The sequence below is a fragment of the Eublepharis macularius genome, chromosome 2 (genome assembly GCF_028583425.1).
Source record: "Eublepharis macularius isolate TG4126 chromosome 2, MPM_Emac_v1.0, whole genome shotgun sequence".
NCBI lineage: Eukaryota > Metazoa > Chordata > Lepidosauria > Squamata > Eublepharidae > Eublepharis > Eublepharis macularius.
In genome coordinates, this window is record NC_072791.1 from 141,687,775 (window position 1) to 141,704,281 (window position 16,507).

A 16,507-nucleotide genomic window follows, 5' to 3' on the forward strand; every position below is an offset into this window, starting at 1 on the left:
CTCCGCCTGCTGTAATGAATGTAGGGGCATTGATTGCCACAACAGGGATGAGAGTGCCCCGAAGCACCCAACCACAGGGAGCCCTGATTGTAGTCCCAACAGGGACAGGATTAGAAATGGGCCATCCACTACCAGGGGGCCCCACAGTATACCCCCCACAGAGAGTGTTGGGGGGCCAAGCACAACCACTCCAACCACCTCACAGAGTGGTGACCCAAGCAGCCCCCATTGTGTATGGAGCAAATATAGCCCAGCACATACCCTACATGGTGCAGGGACCCATCTAGCCACCCCCCAGAGTAGCCACAATCCAGCAGCAAGCAGGACATCAGGGAGTTGGTGCTCCAGGGGCTGGACTGCCGCAAGGATGGTTTAAATTAGAAGCCATATTTGATGGAAAACCTGAAGACTTGGGGTTTTTTATAGTACAAGCCATGGAATTTTTCCAAGATTGGGGACATTTGTTTCCAACTGAACGCAGCAAAGTGAACCATTTAGGATCTTGATTAGGGGGCCCTGCAGCCGAATGGTATGTGACCTTATATGAAAAGGAACCCTCCAAATTATATGATTTAAATGCTTTTGTGTATGCTTTAAGAGCCCAATTCAAAGACCCACTGGAAAGGGAAAGGGCCCGAACGAAGCTCAGGACCATAAGGCAGGGGTCCAGATCCGTACAAGAGTATGCTGCCAAATTCAGGCAATTTACCACCGAAGTTCATGACTATCATGAAGGAGTTAAAGTTGAACTTTTCTGAAACGGACTAAATGCTGACCTGCTAGATAGAAAGCAAACAACAGTGGCAACTCCTGTGTGAAACTGCTGATAAAGAAGGAAACCCTCATGGGAGAAAAGAAAACAATACAACTCTTGGTTCAGTTTAAAGCACAAATGCTAATAGTCACTTCTATTGTTTCATATATAACCAATAGGATGACCAAATTATATCAAGAGAACTCAATGTCGTAAGTATTCATATAACATTCATATAAACATTCATATAAGCAAGCAAGGAAACAAAAGTCCAGGAGAGTCACAAAAGGAGACCACATCGTATCTTCTCTGGGTGTAATTGGTCCCGTTATCCAAAATAAAGTCTCTGCCAAAGGCAATTATTATGTCCAGTTGCTTCTTTCAAAATGAAGACTGTGCCAAAAGCAATAGTGTGTCCTATTGAAAAGAAGAAATGTTATATGAACACTTACGACATTGAGTTCTCTTGATATAATTTGGTCATCCTATTGGTTATATATGAAACAATAGAAGTGACTATTAGCATTTGTGCTTTAAACTGAACCAAGAGTTGTATTGTTTTCTTTTCTCCCATGAGGGTTTCCTTCTTTATCAGCAGACCTGCTAGATAGAGCACTAATGCAGGACGACCCACAGACTCTGTTAGGATGGATCCAATTAGCATGTGAGATCGAAAATAGAAACCAAGTTGTGAAACTCATATGAATGCAGCAACATGCGGGGCCGAGGAGGCCAACCACCGAAGGAAGGGGACGTACCCAGTTAGGGCCAAGGCCCCCCATCCCAGGGACTGGGAGAGAATTACGATGGAGACAAGGACTATGTTTGAAATGTGGGGGTGTTGAACATTTTGCAGCCCAATGCCCTGTATGGCCAGCGCCAGGGGGGAGAGGCCAAGGCGCACCGAAACTCGCAGCCCCCTCTAAACCATCTGGCCAAAGATTGTCTCCGGAATGTGGGAGGCCTGAGACCAGCTTGGATGCCAATGAGAGTCCCGGAGACGCCGAAGAACCCACACCAAAAAAAGCAGAGGACAGCCTCACCCCACTGTCGGGAAACAAGACAGATCTGCCGTAAAAAGGTCCTGATGGCAGGTCCCAAAAGAATCGAAGCCACCAGAGGTGAGAGAAAAAGGGGCCCTACTTTTATGCCAGTGACTTTACTTAACCTGAAAAAGGGAACACGTGCGAGTGCAAGCTCTAATAGATTCCGGATGCACTCAGGAGTTAATGTCACCAGCCCTGGTCACGGGATTAGGGCTAAAGGTGATAGAACTCAAACTCAAACCCTATAGTGCTTGAGCAAATGGATGGGTCTAGTATGACTCCTGCTCCTTATAGAACTGAACCTACCCTGACAGGCATGGGGAATCATTGGGAAAATAGCACGTATGTAGTCAGTGATGTGGCCAAATACCCCTTGGTACCGGGGAGTTGTTGGCTTTGGGACCATTACCCGTACATCAAATGGTCCACTGGAGAAATGATTTTCAAAGGGGATCATTGTGCAAGACATGTGTGGATGCAGAGATGGGGCCGGGAAGCGCACTCCCCTTTAGAAACTGTGTTATTAACCGCCAAGGAGGAAAAAGCCATTCCCCTCGAATATCAAGATTTCAAACAAGTGTTTGATGAAAAAGAAGCTGATGAACTTCCCCCTCATAGAGACATGGACTGTGCTATTAAATTAATTCCAGGGGAGAAGTTGCCTAAAGGAAAATTGTACTCTATGAGCCCAGCAGAGAGAAAGGAATTAAGAGAGTTCATTGATAAAAACCTGGCATGAGGATTCATCCACCCTGCTATCTCCCCACATGCTGCGCCTGTATTATTTTGCAACAAGAAAGACGGGGGCCTGAGGCTTTGTACTGATTATCATGGAATAAATGCTGTGTCCATGTCAAATGTTTACCCCCTCCCTTTGATTAAAGACTTGCTCAGTGTGGTGGCACAAGGGAAAATCTTTTCAAAATTGGACTTGAAAGATGCTTACTTCCGAGTAAGAATACGGGAGGGGGATGAATGGAACACTGCCTTCAATACCCCCTGAGCCAGTTCAAATACCTCATGATGCCTTTCGGCCTACAGGAGGCGCTGGGTGTGTTTATGAACTTGATTAATGAAGTCTTACATGAGTACCTGTACAAAGGTGTGGTTGTTTATGTAGATGATGTGTCTGTCAGAAACTGTTTTAACCTGAGTAACGCCATATTTAATCCTGTAGTGTTTAGTCTTCTTTCCCTCCAGGCAACACCTGCAAGGAGCTGATTCCATGGGAAAGGATACTGTCTTATCTGCTCTCTCGACCTTGACCAGCTCAGCGCTCCTCTGAGAAGTTCTGCTGTTTGAACTCGGGGGGGAGGCTGGGCTCCGGGAGTGTGAAATGTAACAACCTTTACTCTGTGTTTCATTCCTAGCAATACTTTGCTCGGCCCGGATCTCTAATCCTGAAATATGTACATCTGGACTTGAATGCTGTCTTTCACAATAAACCTTTTGAAATCAAAAGACCTTGTCTTCTTGCAGAAGGGAGTGAGGCAGACTATCAGGTTTGGAATGCCATAGTCTGACATTTTGCTAGGAATCCCTTTTTGGAGTCTGCAACCCCTCACCCAGGGAGAATGGATACCGAGGACTCCTTGATTGATCTAGTCGACCCTGGACAGGAGGGGGATGTCTCCATACCGTTGGTACCAGTGAGAGGACAGGGGGAGGCTCCGAATCCAGGCAGAATACCCCCCGAAGTGCCCTCAGCGGTTCCTACAGAAGGAGCTCCCACCAACCAGACGGAATCTGTGCCCGTCGGGAGAGTGGAGCAAGCCGATCCATCCATAGCAGGCGCACGACCGAAAGTGCGATAAGTTACCGATCAGATTCAATTGATTTCACTGCCGACTCCATGGCAGTGGGGCTCCCGGCCACGAGAGGCGAGGGAGAGGAGAGCAGGGACTATGTTTTCCCGGTCAATGATTGATGTGAGATGCACCGTCGGGTCGACGGAGCCAGAAGGCCCCAGCATCATCTGGGATCTAAGGAAAGCAGCACGCACTCCGGAGGAAACACGGGCCAGCAGTCAGCCCTGGTATAAGTGGGATGTAGATGCTGGCTGCCTGGAAGAGTGGGACCCCAGAGGCGGGGCAGAGGATCTCCAGGATTGGGAGACCACCCGACAAGAGCTTATGAGCTGGAATTATACAGATGTGAACTCAGCCAAAAACTGGGAGTGTGGACGCACTCAGCAGTTGGAATATTGAACCCAGGTGCTGGATACTGGGATTTCAGCAATTACTAGCTTAACAAAAGGGATTTTGGCACGCATGACTATTGAGGAGGAACAAGTTTTACAAGGTGGTGTAGAAGTAGGGTCTACACAGCCTTCTGATAGTAGAAGTATGACCCAGGATTGGAGAACGATCGGAGGTGCAGAGGGGCCAGTTAGGCCGTGGCCCACGTACTATATCCCTCCGGACTCAACGGAACCCAGTGAAAGAGGGGAAGATGGGGCTACCCGAGAAGCTGCTGAATATTACCGCCAGATGGAAGGGCGGATGGGAGCGATGGAGGAGGAATTAGCTCAAGCCGTTTACCTGATTGGTGAGTTGGTACGAGGCCAGAGAGAGGCGCGAGACGCGGCCGATCAATTACAGCAAGTGCCGGCAGTAGCACAAGGGCAAGTGCCGGCGGGTGGCCCAATATCAGTGGGTACCCAGTCCACGCCGGGATCGGGCATGGGTCCATCGCCAACACAAGCGCAAGCTATGCCAGCCCAAACTGCTGTCCCGCAGCAATCGGTTCCGCAGGTGCTTCCAACTCCTCCGCCGACGTTATGGCCTCAAGTCCAACCAGCGCCGCTCCAGACAATCACACGGCAATTACCACCACCACCTACACCTCAGATCATTCCTCAACAGCAACCACTTCCACCCCCTCCAAGACTGGTGCCTCCACCACCACCTCCGCAGATACCTCTGAGACAGGTGACACCCCAGCAACCACCAACACTATGACCTCTGCCTATAATGCAAATTCCCCCGGGGCTCCCGGGAACAATTCCGAGAGCTCCACCGCCTGGAAGCTTGCCCAGGCCGCGGCCTCTAGGGGTTCCCAGAGACCTGCAAGACCGTCCTAGAGGACTAATGCAGGGGCCGATACCACAACCTGCCCCTATACAGCCCCCGCCGGATAGACGGAGAGAACCAGAATTACCATTAAACTGGATTAAACTGGAAGCCACTTTCGATGGTGATACGCAAAAGCTGGGATTCTTTGTAGTACAAGCACTCCAATTTTTTAACCGTTGGGGACATTTGTTTCTGGACGAAGAAAGTAGAATTGATCACCGGGCCTCGAGACTAGAAGGCAGAGTAGCCGAATGGTATGTAACTCTATATGATTCTGGCTCTCCAGAATTAGACACTTTACAAAGTTTTATGGCTGCCCTGCACGCCCAATATGAAGATCCACTTGAAGAGGATCGGTCCCGCACGGAATTACAGACTTTACGGCAAGGTGCTCAACCGATTAGAGATTACGCGGCCAAATTCTGGCAGATGGCAGCCAAATGCCCCCACTGCGAAGAAGAGACTAAAATTGTGATGTTTAAAGGGGGCATGAATCCCAGATTGCTGGATCGAGCCCTAATACAGGATGATCCACCAATACTTCTAGGATGGATCCAACTAGCTTGTGAAGTCGAAAACCGCATACAACAAGTACGGTTAGTAGAACAACAACAAGCTATAGGGGCAAGAAGAACATCAGTAATACCCAAAGGGGGTCGCGCGGGCCCCCCAAGTCGTGGAGCTAGAGACACTTGCTGGAGACAAGGACTTTGCCTCCAATGGTGCCGAAGCGGACATTTTGCGGCACAATGCCCTACACGCATACAGGCAACTGCCGCCCCCACTCCGTCCCGTCCTGTACCAGCTCCAAGAGCAAGCAGAGGAAGAGGAATGCCAAAACGCACTCAACCGGAAAAAGGCTTGGAAGCAGAGGAAGTTTTAATGGAACTCGAAGTTCAAATCCCTGAGAGTGAAGAAGAAGCGCACAGCCCCCAGTCGGGAAACTAGATGGATCTGTCGTAAAGAGACCCGAACGGCAGATCGAAAAGAAAATCACCCAAAACGAGGTGAGAGAAAAAGGGTCTATATTGTTTCTACCCGTGATATTAACAAACCCAAAAAGGGTAACACACATTTGCGTAGAAGCATTGATTGATTCAGGATGTTCCAGAGATATTATAGCTCCAGACCTAGTAAACGGATTGGGTCTGGAAACTAGAGAACTAGAAAATCCTATTATTTTTGAACAAATGGACGGATCCAAGATGAATCCTGTGACGTTAGAAACCGAACCCATACCCACTGGTATGAAAAACCACTGGGAAAGGAGATGCTTTGTAATCAGCCAAGCTGCCAAATACCCTCTTATCCTCGGCAGTCGTTGGTTATGGGATCATAACCCTCACATAGACTGGACAAAAGGAATAGTGGACTTCAATACTAACTATTGCACTCAACATTATTGGCAACCCAAATGGGGAAGGCCTGAACCACCACAATTAGATGTAGCCCTTCTAACTCAAGAGGATTTGAATCGCATCCCCAAGGAATATAGAGGTTTGAAACAAGCGTTCAGTGAAGAGGAGGCCGACAGTCTTCCTCCTCATCGGGCTACCGACTGCGCCATTGAGATTATTCCGGGAGAAAGTCTGCCAAAAGGCAAACTATATTCCATCAGTCCGTTGGAGAGAGAAGAACTACGAAAATTTATTGATAAAAACTTGGCAAGAGGATTCATCCGTCCGGCTAATAGCCCTCATGCAGCTCCGGTACTCTTCGTAGAGAAAAAAGATGGAGGCTTAAGACTATGCACCGACTTCAGAGAGATCAGTGCTGTGTCTACAACCAACACCTACCCCATCCCACTCATCAGAGATCTACTCAACGTCGTGGCACAAGGTAAGATCTTCTCCAAATTAGATTTGAAAGATGCCTATTTTCATGTAAGAATTAAAGAGGGAGATGAATGGAAAACAGCGTTCAATATGCCATTAGGACAATATGAATACCTTGTTATGCCTTTTGGCTTATCTGGAGCCCCGTCTGTATACATGTCCATGATCAATGAAGTATTGCACAAATATTTATATAAAGGAGTGGTCGTTTATCTAGATGATGGTTGTTGTGGGTTTTCCGGGCTGTATTTCCGTGGTCTTGGCATTGTAGTTCCTGACGTTTCGCCAGCAGCTGTGGCTGGCATCTTCAGAGGTGTAGCACCAAAAGACAGAGATCTCTCAGTGTCACAGTGTGGAAAAGATGTAGGTCATTTGTATCTATTCAGGAGGGGTGGGGTTGAGCTGAGTCATCCTGTAAGAGTTTCCCAGGGTGTGGAATGCTAATGGTGGGAGGCTTCACTGTATCCTGAGGAGGTTCTTTTGCATATGGATTGGTACTTGATGTGCTAATCTTCTCTGCAGGGCTATTGTCGGGGATAGAATGTTTTGTTAGCCTGGTGTTTTTCAGAACTGGAAACCATGCTCTGTTCATTCTTAAGGTTTCTTCTTTCCTGTTGAAGTTTTGCTTATGCTTGTGAATTTCAATGGCTTCCCTGTGCAGTCTGACAAAGTAGTTGGAAGTGTTGTCCAGTATTTTGGTGTCCTGGAATAAGATACTATGCCCTGTTTGAGTTAGGCTATGTTCAGCCACTGCTGATTTTTCAGGTTGTCCAAGTCTGCAGTGTCTTTCATGTTCTTTTATTCTTGTCTGGATGCTACGCTTTGTGGTCCTGATGTAAACTTGTCCACAGCTGCAGGGTATACGGTATACTCCTGCAGAAGTGAGGGGGGCTCTACTGTCTTTTGCTGATCGTAGCATCTGTTGTATTTTTCGGGTGGGTCTGAATACTGCTTGAAGGTTATGCTTTTTCATAAGCTTTCCCATCTGATCAGTAATTCCTTTGATATATGGCAAAAACACTTTTCCTGTAGGAGACTGTTTTTCCTTGGTTGTTTGATTCATCCTGGGTTTGATTGCTCTTCGGATTTCATTTCTGGAGTAGCCATTTGCCTGAAGTGCGTGGTTTAGATGATTAATTTCCTCATTGAGAAAGTGCGGCTCACATATCCATCTTGTACGATCCACTAATGTTTTCATTATGCCTCTTTTCTGTCGGGGGCATCCAGACAAGAATAAAAGAACATGAAAGACACAGCAGACTTGGACAACCTGAAAAATCAGCAGTGGCTGAACATAGCCTAACTCAAACAGGGCACAGTATCTTATTCCAGGACACCAAAATACTGGACAACACTTCCAACTACTTTGTCAGACTGCACAGGGAAGCCATTGAAATTCACAAGCATAAGCAAAACTTCAACAGGAAAGAAGAAACCTTAAGAATGAACAGAGCATGGTTTCCAGTTCTGAAAAACACCAGGCTAACAAAACATTCTATCCCCGACAATAGCCCTGCAGAGAAGATTAGCACATCAAGCACCAATCCATATGCAAAAGAACCTCCTCAGGATACAGTGAAGCCTCCCGCCATTAGCATTCCACACCCTGGGAAACTCTTACAGGATGACACAGCTCAACCCCACCCCTCCTGAATAGATACAAATGACCTACATCTTTTCCACACTGTGACACTGAGAGATCTCTGTCTTTTGGTGCTACACCTCTGAAGATGCCAGCCACAGCTGCTGGCGAAACGTCAGGAACTACAATGCCAAGACCATGGCAATACAGCCCGGAAAACCCACAACAACCATCGTTCTCCGGCCGTGAAAGCCTTCGACAATATATCTAGATGATGTGTTAATTTACTCGAAAACAAAGGAAGAACATGTAAAATTGGTGCGAGAAGTGCTGACCACTTAAATGTGCCACAAGCTCCCTATCAAACTCTCTAAATGTGAGTTTCATAAAACGGAATTGGATTACTTAGGCTACCGTATATCCGGGCAAGGGCTAAAAATGGATCCTGCCAAAATACGAGCAGTGCAAGATTGGCAAACTCCTTACACTCGAAAACATTTGCAATCTTTCTTGGGATTTGCCAACTTCTATAGAGAGAAGGTTTCGCTCAAATTGCCCTTCCACTAACGGAGCTCCTCAAAACTAAAGATAAAGGGGAACAAGCAAGAAAACCCACCTCCAAATTAGACTGGAGCCCGTAATGCCAAATAGCTTTTGAAAAACTCAAAGCTAAATTTACATCCGAGCCTATTTTACAACACCCCAATGAAAATCGCCCGTTCATAGTACAAGTCGATGCCAGCGATGTGGCAATAGGCAGAGTGCTACTGCAAAAGGGGGAAAACGGAAAAGCAAAACGATGTGCATATCTCTCTAGAAAATTTTCTGAATCTGAACAGCATTGGAATGTATGGGGAAAAGAAGCCTTTGCCGTTAAAGCGGCTCTCACAGTATGGCGTCACTGGCTTGAAGGAGCCAGGCACCCTTTCAAGGTCTGGACTGATCACAAAAACTTAGAAGCATTAAAAAGCCCTAGATGCCTTAACGCCAAACAACTCAGATGGGCGGAATTCTTTTCCAAATTTAATTTCACCCTCAACTTTCTACCGGGGAAAACTAACTTCTTAGCTGACACTCTCTGGCGCATGCCCCAACATCAGAGCAAGAGAGAGGAAACCATTGACACAGTATTCACTCCCCACCAACTAGGAGGAGTGGTTACTACTCGCAGCCAAACTGCGCAAACTCAAGCAGAAGAAAAGGGGTGGAGAGCAGAAGTGAAAAGCGAGGTGGAAAAAGGGGAGGGAGCACCCAAAGCAAAAATGTCTCAAACGGTGGAGGGAGACTGGGTTAAAGAAGATAAACTGTATATACCAGCCAGTCTCCGAATAGAAATTCTACAGCGTTGTCATGATGCCCGCACCGTGGGTCATTTTGCCTACCTAAAAACCCTCCACTTAATACAGAGACAATTTTGGTGGCCTGGGATCAGAAAGGATGTATCCCAATATATATCTTCATGCCCAACCTGCATAAGTGCCAAAACCAGAAAAGGGAAACCACCGGGACTTTTACAACCACTGGAAACCCCCAATAGACCCTGGGAAGTAATTTCTATGGACTTTATTACAGATTTACCTCCCTCCATGGGTTGCTCCTGTATTTTAGTGGTGGTAGATTTGTTTTCCAAGCAAGCACATTTCATCCCCTGTACAACCATTCCCACCGCCAAGAAACTAGCTGAAGTATTTATGAAACATATTGTGAAGCTGCACTCTTTTCCTTCTAAGGTGATATCGGATCGCGGCGGCCAATTCGTTGCCAACTTTTGGCGGGAGCTACTACAATTAACTGGAATAGAACAAGGAATCAGTTCTGCTTTCCATCCGCAAAGTGACGGACAATCGGAAAAAACTAATCAAATATTAGAGCAATTTCTCCGCTGCTATATTAACTATCAACAAGACAACTGGGCGGAGCTTCTTCATTTTGCTGAATACTCTTATAACAACGCAGTCCACAGTTCAACCGGTGAAACCCCCTTTAAAATTGTACATGGCTACGATGGCAAAGCATTCCCCTTTGAACTGCCCGAGAAACAACAACCCAAGGGAGATCTTCATCAATGGTGGACTACCCTCAGTGAACAATGGACAGCCATCCAAACCGCTCTAAACAAAGCAAAAGCAGACTATAAAAAATACGCAGATCGCCACCGTGTGAAACAATGGGAATTGCACCCAGGAGACAAGGTATACATATCCACAAAGAACCTTAGGATGGATCAAACCAGCAAGAAATTTGCTTTAAAACATTTGGGACCGTTTCCTGTTAAAAGGGTGATTAATCAAATGACTGTAGAAATTGATCTTCCAAAGAACTTACGCCATGTCCATTCAACGTTTCATGTCAGTCTCTTAAAAAAGGCTCCCGCACCAGATAAATGGCATCCATCACCAGCCACCCCTACTCCCACCATGATCAATGACCAGGTGCACTACGAAATTGATGAAATCCTGGACTCTAAGATCAGATATCACAAACTATTTTATTTAGTTCGCTGGAAAGACTTTGAGGAAGGGTACAAAGAATGGGTAGAGTCCATCCATGTGAAAGCCCCCAGACTTATTAAGCAGTTCCATCAAGCATATCTGAACAAACCGGGGGGAGAGGGGTCTTAAGTGGGGCAGAATGTCAGAAACTGTTTTAACCTAAGTAACACCATATTTAATCCTGTAGTGTTTAGTCTTCTTTCCCTCCAGGCAACACCTGCAAGGAGCTGATTCCATGGGAAAGGATACTGTCTTATCTGCTCTCTCGACCTTGACCAGCTCAGCGCTCCTCTGAGAAGTTCTGCAGTTTGAACTCGGGGGGGGGGGAGGCTGGGCTCCTGGAGTGTGAAATGTAATAACCTTTACTCTGTGTTTCATTCCTAGCAATACTTTGCTCGGCCAGGATCTCTAATCCTGGAATATGTACATCTGGACTTGAATGCTGTCTTTCACAATAAACCTTTTGAAATCAAAAGACCTTGTCTTCTTGCAGAAGGGAGTGAGGCAGACTATCAGGTTTGGAATGCCATAGTCTGACAGTGTCAATCTATTCTCCTGATAAAGAATCTCATGTGGAATTGGTTAGAAAGGTGCTAACCACTTTAAAGAAGAACAAGCTGCCAGTGAAATTGTCTAAATGTAAGTTCCATAAAGAGGAACTGGATTTTTTGGGGTACCGGGTCTCACATCAAGGACTAAAAATGGACCCAGCAAAAGTCCAAGTGGTAGTGGGGTGGGAACTCCCCAAAACAAGAAGGCAGTTGCAGTTGTTTCTGGGGTTCACAAACTTTTACCGACACTTCATAAAAAACTTTGCTCAAATCGCGCTCCCCTTAAAAGACTTACTAAAACCCAAGGGGATGGGAACGCACAGGAAAAAGCCAAGTGCTAAATTGAATTGGACTGTGGAATGCCAGGAAGCTTTTGAAAACCTGAAAAAGTTGTTTATTTCAGAACCAGTTCTACGGCATCCAGACGAGAACCGGAAATTTGTGGTCCAGGTCGATGCAAGTGAAACCGCTGGGGGGTGGGGGGTGTTCTCCTACAACTGAATAAAGAGGGAAAATTGTATCCCTGTGCATACATCTCTAAAAAATTATCTGAAATTGAACACAATCGGAGCATATGGGAGAAAGAAACTTTTGCAGTGAAATTTGCACTTACCACCTGGCGACATTGGTTAGAAGGGGCTAAATTTCCTTTTGAAGTATGGACTGATCACAAAAACTTAGAAGCGCTACGCACCCCCGTAGACTAAACACCAAACAATTAAGATGGGCAGAATTCTTTTCCAAGTTCAACTTCACATTGAAGTACCTCCCTGGCTGATCTTAAAACCCTGCACTTAGTACAAAGACAGTTTTGGTGGCCAGCTATGAGAAAAGATGTTTCTCAATATGTAGCTTCATGCCCAGTGTGTATAATGGGAAAATCTAGGAGGAGAAAACCCCTGGACTGTTGTAACCTCCAGACACCCCTCCTAGACCATGGACTGTAATCTCAATGGACTTTATCATGGACCTTCCCCCTTCAAAGGGATACACAATAATCTTAGTAGCGGTGGATTTGTTCTCCAAACAGGCTCATTTTATTCCATGCACTACTATTCCTACAGCCAAGAAACTGGCCAGCCTTTTCATGAAGCACGTAGTCAAACTGCATTTGTTTCCTACCAAAGTAATCTCGGATTGAGGTGTACAATTCGTTGCCAACTTCTGGCGGGAGCTTCTTAAAGTTGCTGGTATTGAACAAGGTCTTAGCTCCGCCCATCATCCTCAAACTGATTGACAAACCGAATGCACAAACCAGGTGCTAGAACAGTTCTTAAGATGTTACATCAATTATCAACAAGACAACTGGATCGACTTTTTTGATTTTGCAGAATATGCGTATAACAACTCAGTGTACTCTTCTACAGGGGCTTCCCCTTTTAAAATAGTACAAGGATATGAAGGAAATGCTGTGCCTTTTGCTACAAACCCTGACTCCCAACAGCCAGGAGATTTAGGAGAATGGTAAACTAATTTAACTTCCCAGTGGGAAATCATACAAAAAACTTTGGACAAAGCAAAAGAGGAATATAAAAAATTTTCTGACAGAAAATGCTCTGAACAGTGGAAATTACTACCAGGAGACTCTGTATATATTTCTACCAAGAACATTAAAGGGGAGCAACCCAGCAAAAAATTGGGGTGGAGATATTTAGGCCCTTTTTCTGTAAAGAAATTAATCAATGAAGTAACCCTGGAAGTAGAGCTCCCCAAAAACTTAAGATAAATCCACCCAATTTTTCACTTCAGCCTTCTGAAAAAGGCTCCCCCACCTGACTAGTGGCATCCAAAAAGGGGGCCCCCACATCCAATGTTAGTGGATGGATAAATTAATTATGAAGTAGAAGGACTCTAAAATAAAGCACAATAAGCTTTTCTATTTAGTAAGATGGAAGGACTTTGATGAATCTTATAGGGAATGGGTAGAAAACTCTCATGTGAATGCTCCTAGACTTATATCAAAGTTTCACAAATGCTATCTTGACAAACCTGGCCTTGAAGGGAGAGGCTATCTTTGGGGAGGCAGAAATGTCATGTCTGTACCCCATCCATGCCATTATTCCCAGCTGAGCTGTCACTAAGAACCATTGTTAATGCTGTATCTTGATGTCACATTGCCAATGCCATAACTGCTTTGCTTTCAAAGGCCTAATGAAGCTGCAGGTGCCTTATCTCATTCCTTTGAAGTTCCCAGGGCTTCTCACCTTGTAACTGTTCATTCTCATGATTTACTGTGTTTCAACTTTAATCTTTTACTTCCCTAGTGTCTAGACTTGATATGTAAAATATGCAAGGAGCTCCCAGGGCAGTCTCGCACCAAAAGTTATGTTTACAGTTGGGAGGGGAGAAGTGTATTTGTGCTCTATAATAGAATGATTTTTACATGTCTTGAGTATTCCTGTCAACTTGCTGTTACTGCTTAGATGCTTACCCTGCTTCTGAGTAATCCTATGGACATATCTATGGAAATGATCTGATTCCTGAATAAAACCTTTTAACCAAGAACCTGGATTCTTGCTATAATGGTACAGGGGTCTATCTGTCATAGCCTGTCATCCATAGCCCGACAGGGCCTTTCTTCTCAATAAACCATGCCAAGTCAAAGCAGGCATCTCTATCCCTTGCATCTCTCAATCCAAACAGGAACTTTCTCAAAGACGCTAATAGGTGAGAAGCCTTCCTATGAAAAATCAACTTCAATTTGTAAAGCAGAACATATGACTGAATATTGAAAGGAATATGCTTTTACCTTCAAGAGTCGTAGAATTCTTAGAAGACGAAAAATTCGGAATACATTGATGATTTTTAGCATGTAATATGGTGCATTAACTTGCTTAAGGACATTCACAACGATGACATCTATAATTCCCACTATTACGATTAAAAGGTCGAACTGATTCCAGTGATGATAGAGGTATGTCCTCCCCATTGCTGAAGCCTGTTAAAAACAAATATTCAATTGATATTAACTAGGCAAAAAATGTTATACTTTGGCTAGAATAAACTAACGATGAAATTATTTATCCATACATTAATTAAAAGTGCATATGAAATGTGATCATTCATGGAGCAATAACCAGAGACTGGAACGCAAATCACAATCCTGAGGGGGGGGGGGGGTGAAAGTACTAAGGAAGCTGACTATGAGTTGTGCTGGTGTATCCTGGGCTTAAACTGGTGTAACCTCCTATGACAGCACCCCGCTGCAGCACTGCTCCACTGAGGCCCCTGCCTGCATCCGGCCATGGCGGCAGGCACAAGCATAAGTGCTGTTTAAGTCCCTATGCCAGCACCCAGGGGGGTGGACTGGGGAAGTGGGGATAAGTTAGTCAGCTCCCTAAGCCATTTCAGGCCCAGGCATGCCCCCAAAAGCAGCAGAAAATTACAATGCGAGAAACGGCAGCATAACCCATAGGCGCCCATTGTTCAAGAAAACTTGCCCCCCCCCAGCCCTGCCCAAACAACCCAGCGAAGCATAGGATGCCAACTAATAAAGGGACAAATCCTTTCATGCCCCTGTGGCAGCCAAGCCCGCTCCCCAGTAGGCCATCTTGGTAACACATCCAGTGTACTTCATGAAAAATGCCCTCTGAGGTAATCTGAGGGGCAGCAGTAATAACAAGCGAAGTCAAATGAGCCCGGTCAAAATTGAGGGAAATGAGCTGAAGGGGTCACTTCTCCCAGAAGAATGAAGATGAACATTAACATGTTGGCTATCTCTGGTACCTGCCATTAAATTTTATGGCACACATGGCCTGGTCCAACATAGAAATGTTTATGTTGGATCTGGCCCTCATAACAAATTGACACCCCTGCTCTATGGTGTAAAGTTACATCAAAACTGTAACACTGGCCTGGCAGAATGTTTCCTAGTTAAGATCCTGGCCCTGCATGGCCTATTGCATTTCTGCTGGATCTGCAAAATGGAGATGTTCCTCCAGGCCTATGATTCAGATTGTGGTTGAGGAGCTGGTGGAATATCCTGCTGGTACCTCACCTGGTCTGCTCCACTTCTACTGTCTTAATCAGATCTACTGTACTAGCCCCACAGCAAGTTTGTGAATGAAATTGTGGGTTGAGAGCCACATTTTGGAGGTCCTTGTAGATTGTGTTTATTGTTTTCATATTGTATTTTATAATATTTTATTATTGTTTTATGGATTGTTATATTTATTGATATTTATGATACTGTGACTCACCCTGGGCCCACTTGTGAGGAGGGTGGGATAAAAATCTAATAAATAAATGAATAAATAAATAAAAATATCTGCTCAGCATCCTCTACACTTTAGTACTGTACATACTTACTGTTGCAAGAGCAGAGAGGGTGAGGTACTGAGGGATTTGCCAACTTCTATAGAGACTTGCAGCAGTCCCAGTTTGAGCCAGGTCAAAACCTCCTCAAAACACACGAGACATAAAGTGAAGATATCTACTTTTAGATAGATATCCTTTTAGATATCCTTTTATCTACTAAAAAGAAGTGGGAGAAGAAACCAAAGGGGTTGTCCAAGACTGGTATTCTTTGAAGGGTTCCTTTGCTTAATAACGAATTAATCTTCTCCTGCAGTTCTGAAAGCACATTCGTAGGAGCCTACCTAGGTAAATAAGTAGGAGGCAAGATATTAAACTTCAACCTATAATCATTTTTAATGATTGTTAGAACCCAATGATCTCCAGAAATAACGTGCCAAGAATCAAAGAACTGTGAAAATCTATTCAGAAACATCTTTGGAGGTACTCCTAACTGGGTATCCTACTATATAAAAGGCTAAGCGTATTCAAGACAATGCACTTCCTACCCTGGTGCACCTCCAGAGGGCGCTTCTGTGGAGGGAAGCCCAGATGAGGCAGCCAGACCACCTGAGAGCGTGCCGTGGCAGGAAGCCCAGGCCGAAATCAGACGGAGACCAGGTGGTAATGCCTGCCCCCCACCTTCACCCAGCTGGGATCAGGAGCAAAGCAGGTGGCAATGCCCAGCCCTTGCCTTCACCCAGCTGGGATCAGGAATGGAGTAGGTGGCAATGCCCGCCTGCCCTCCACCCAGCTGGGATCAGGAGGGGAACAGGTGTCAATGCCCGTCCCCTGCCTTCACCTGGCTGGGACCAGGTGCAGAGCTGGTGGCAATGCCCATCCCCCACCTTTATCCAGCTGGGATGAGGAGCAAAGCAGT

General features: G+C 45.5%; 1 protein-coding gene across 1 annotated transcript in view; it reads right to left on the minus strand.

The window, feature by feature from the left end:
* The window catches only part of LOC129323476 (sodium/hydrogen exchanger 10-like), a 430,138-nt gene that overhangs the window by 159,659 nt on the left and 253,972 nt on the right, over positions 1-16,507 (minus strand). Inside the window, exon 15 of the mRNA XM_054970016.1 lies at positions 14,084-14,272. Within this exon, the coding sequence (XP_054825991.1) occupies positions 14,084-14,272 (189 nt within the window). The remainder of the gene's footprint in view (positions 1-14,083; positions 14,273-16,507) is intronic.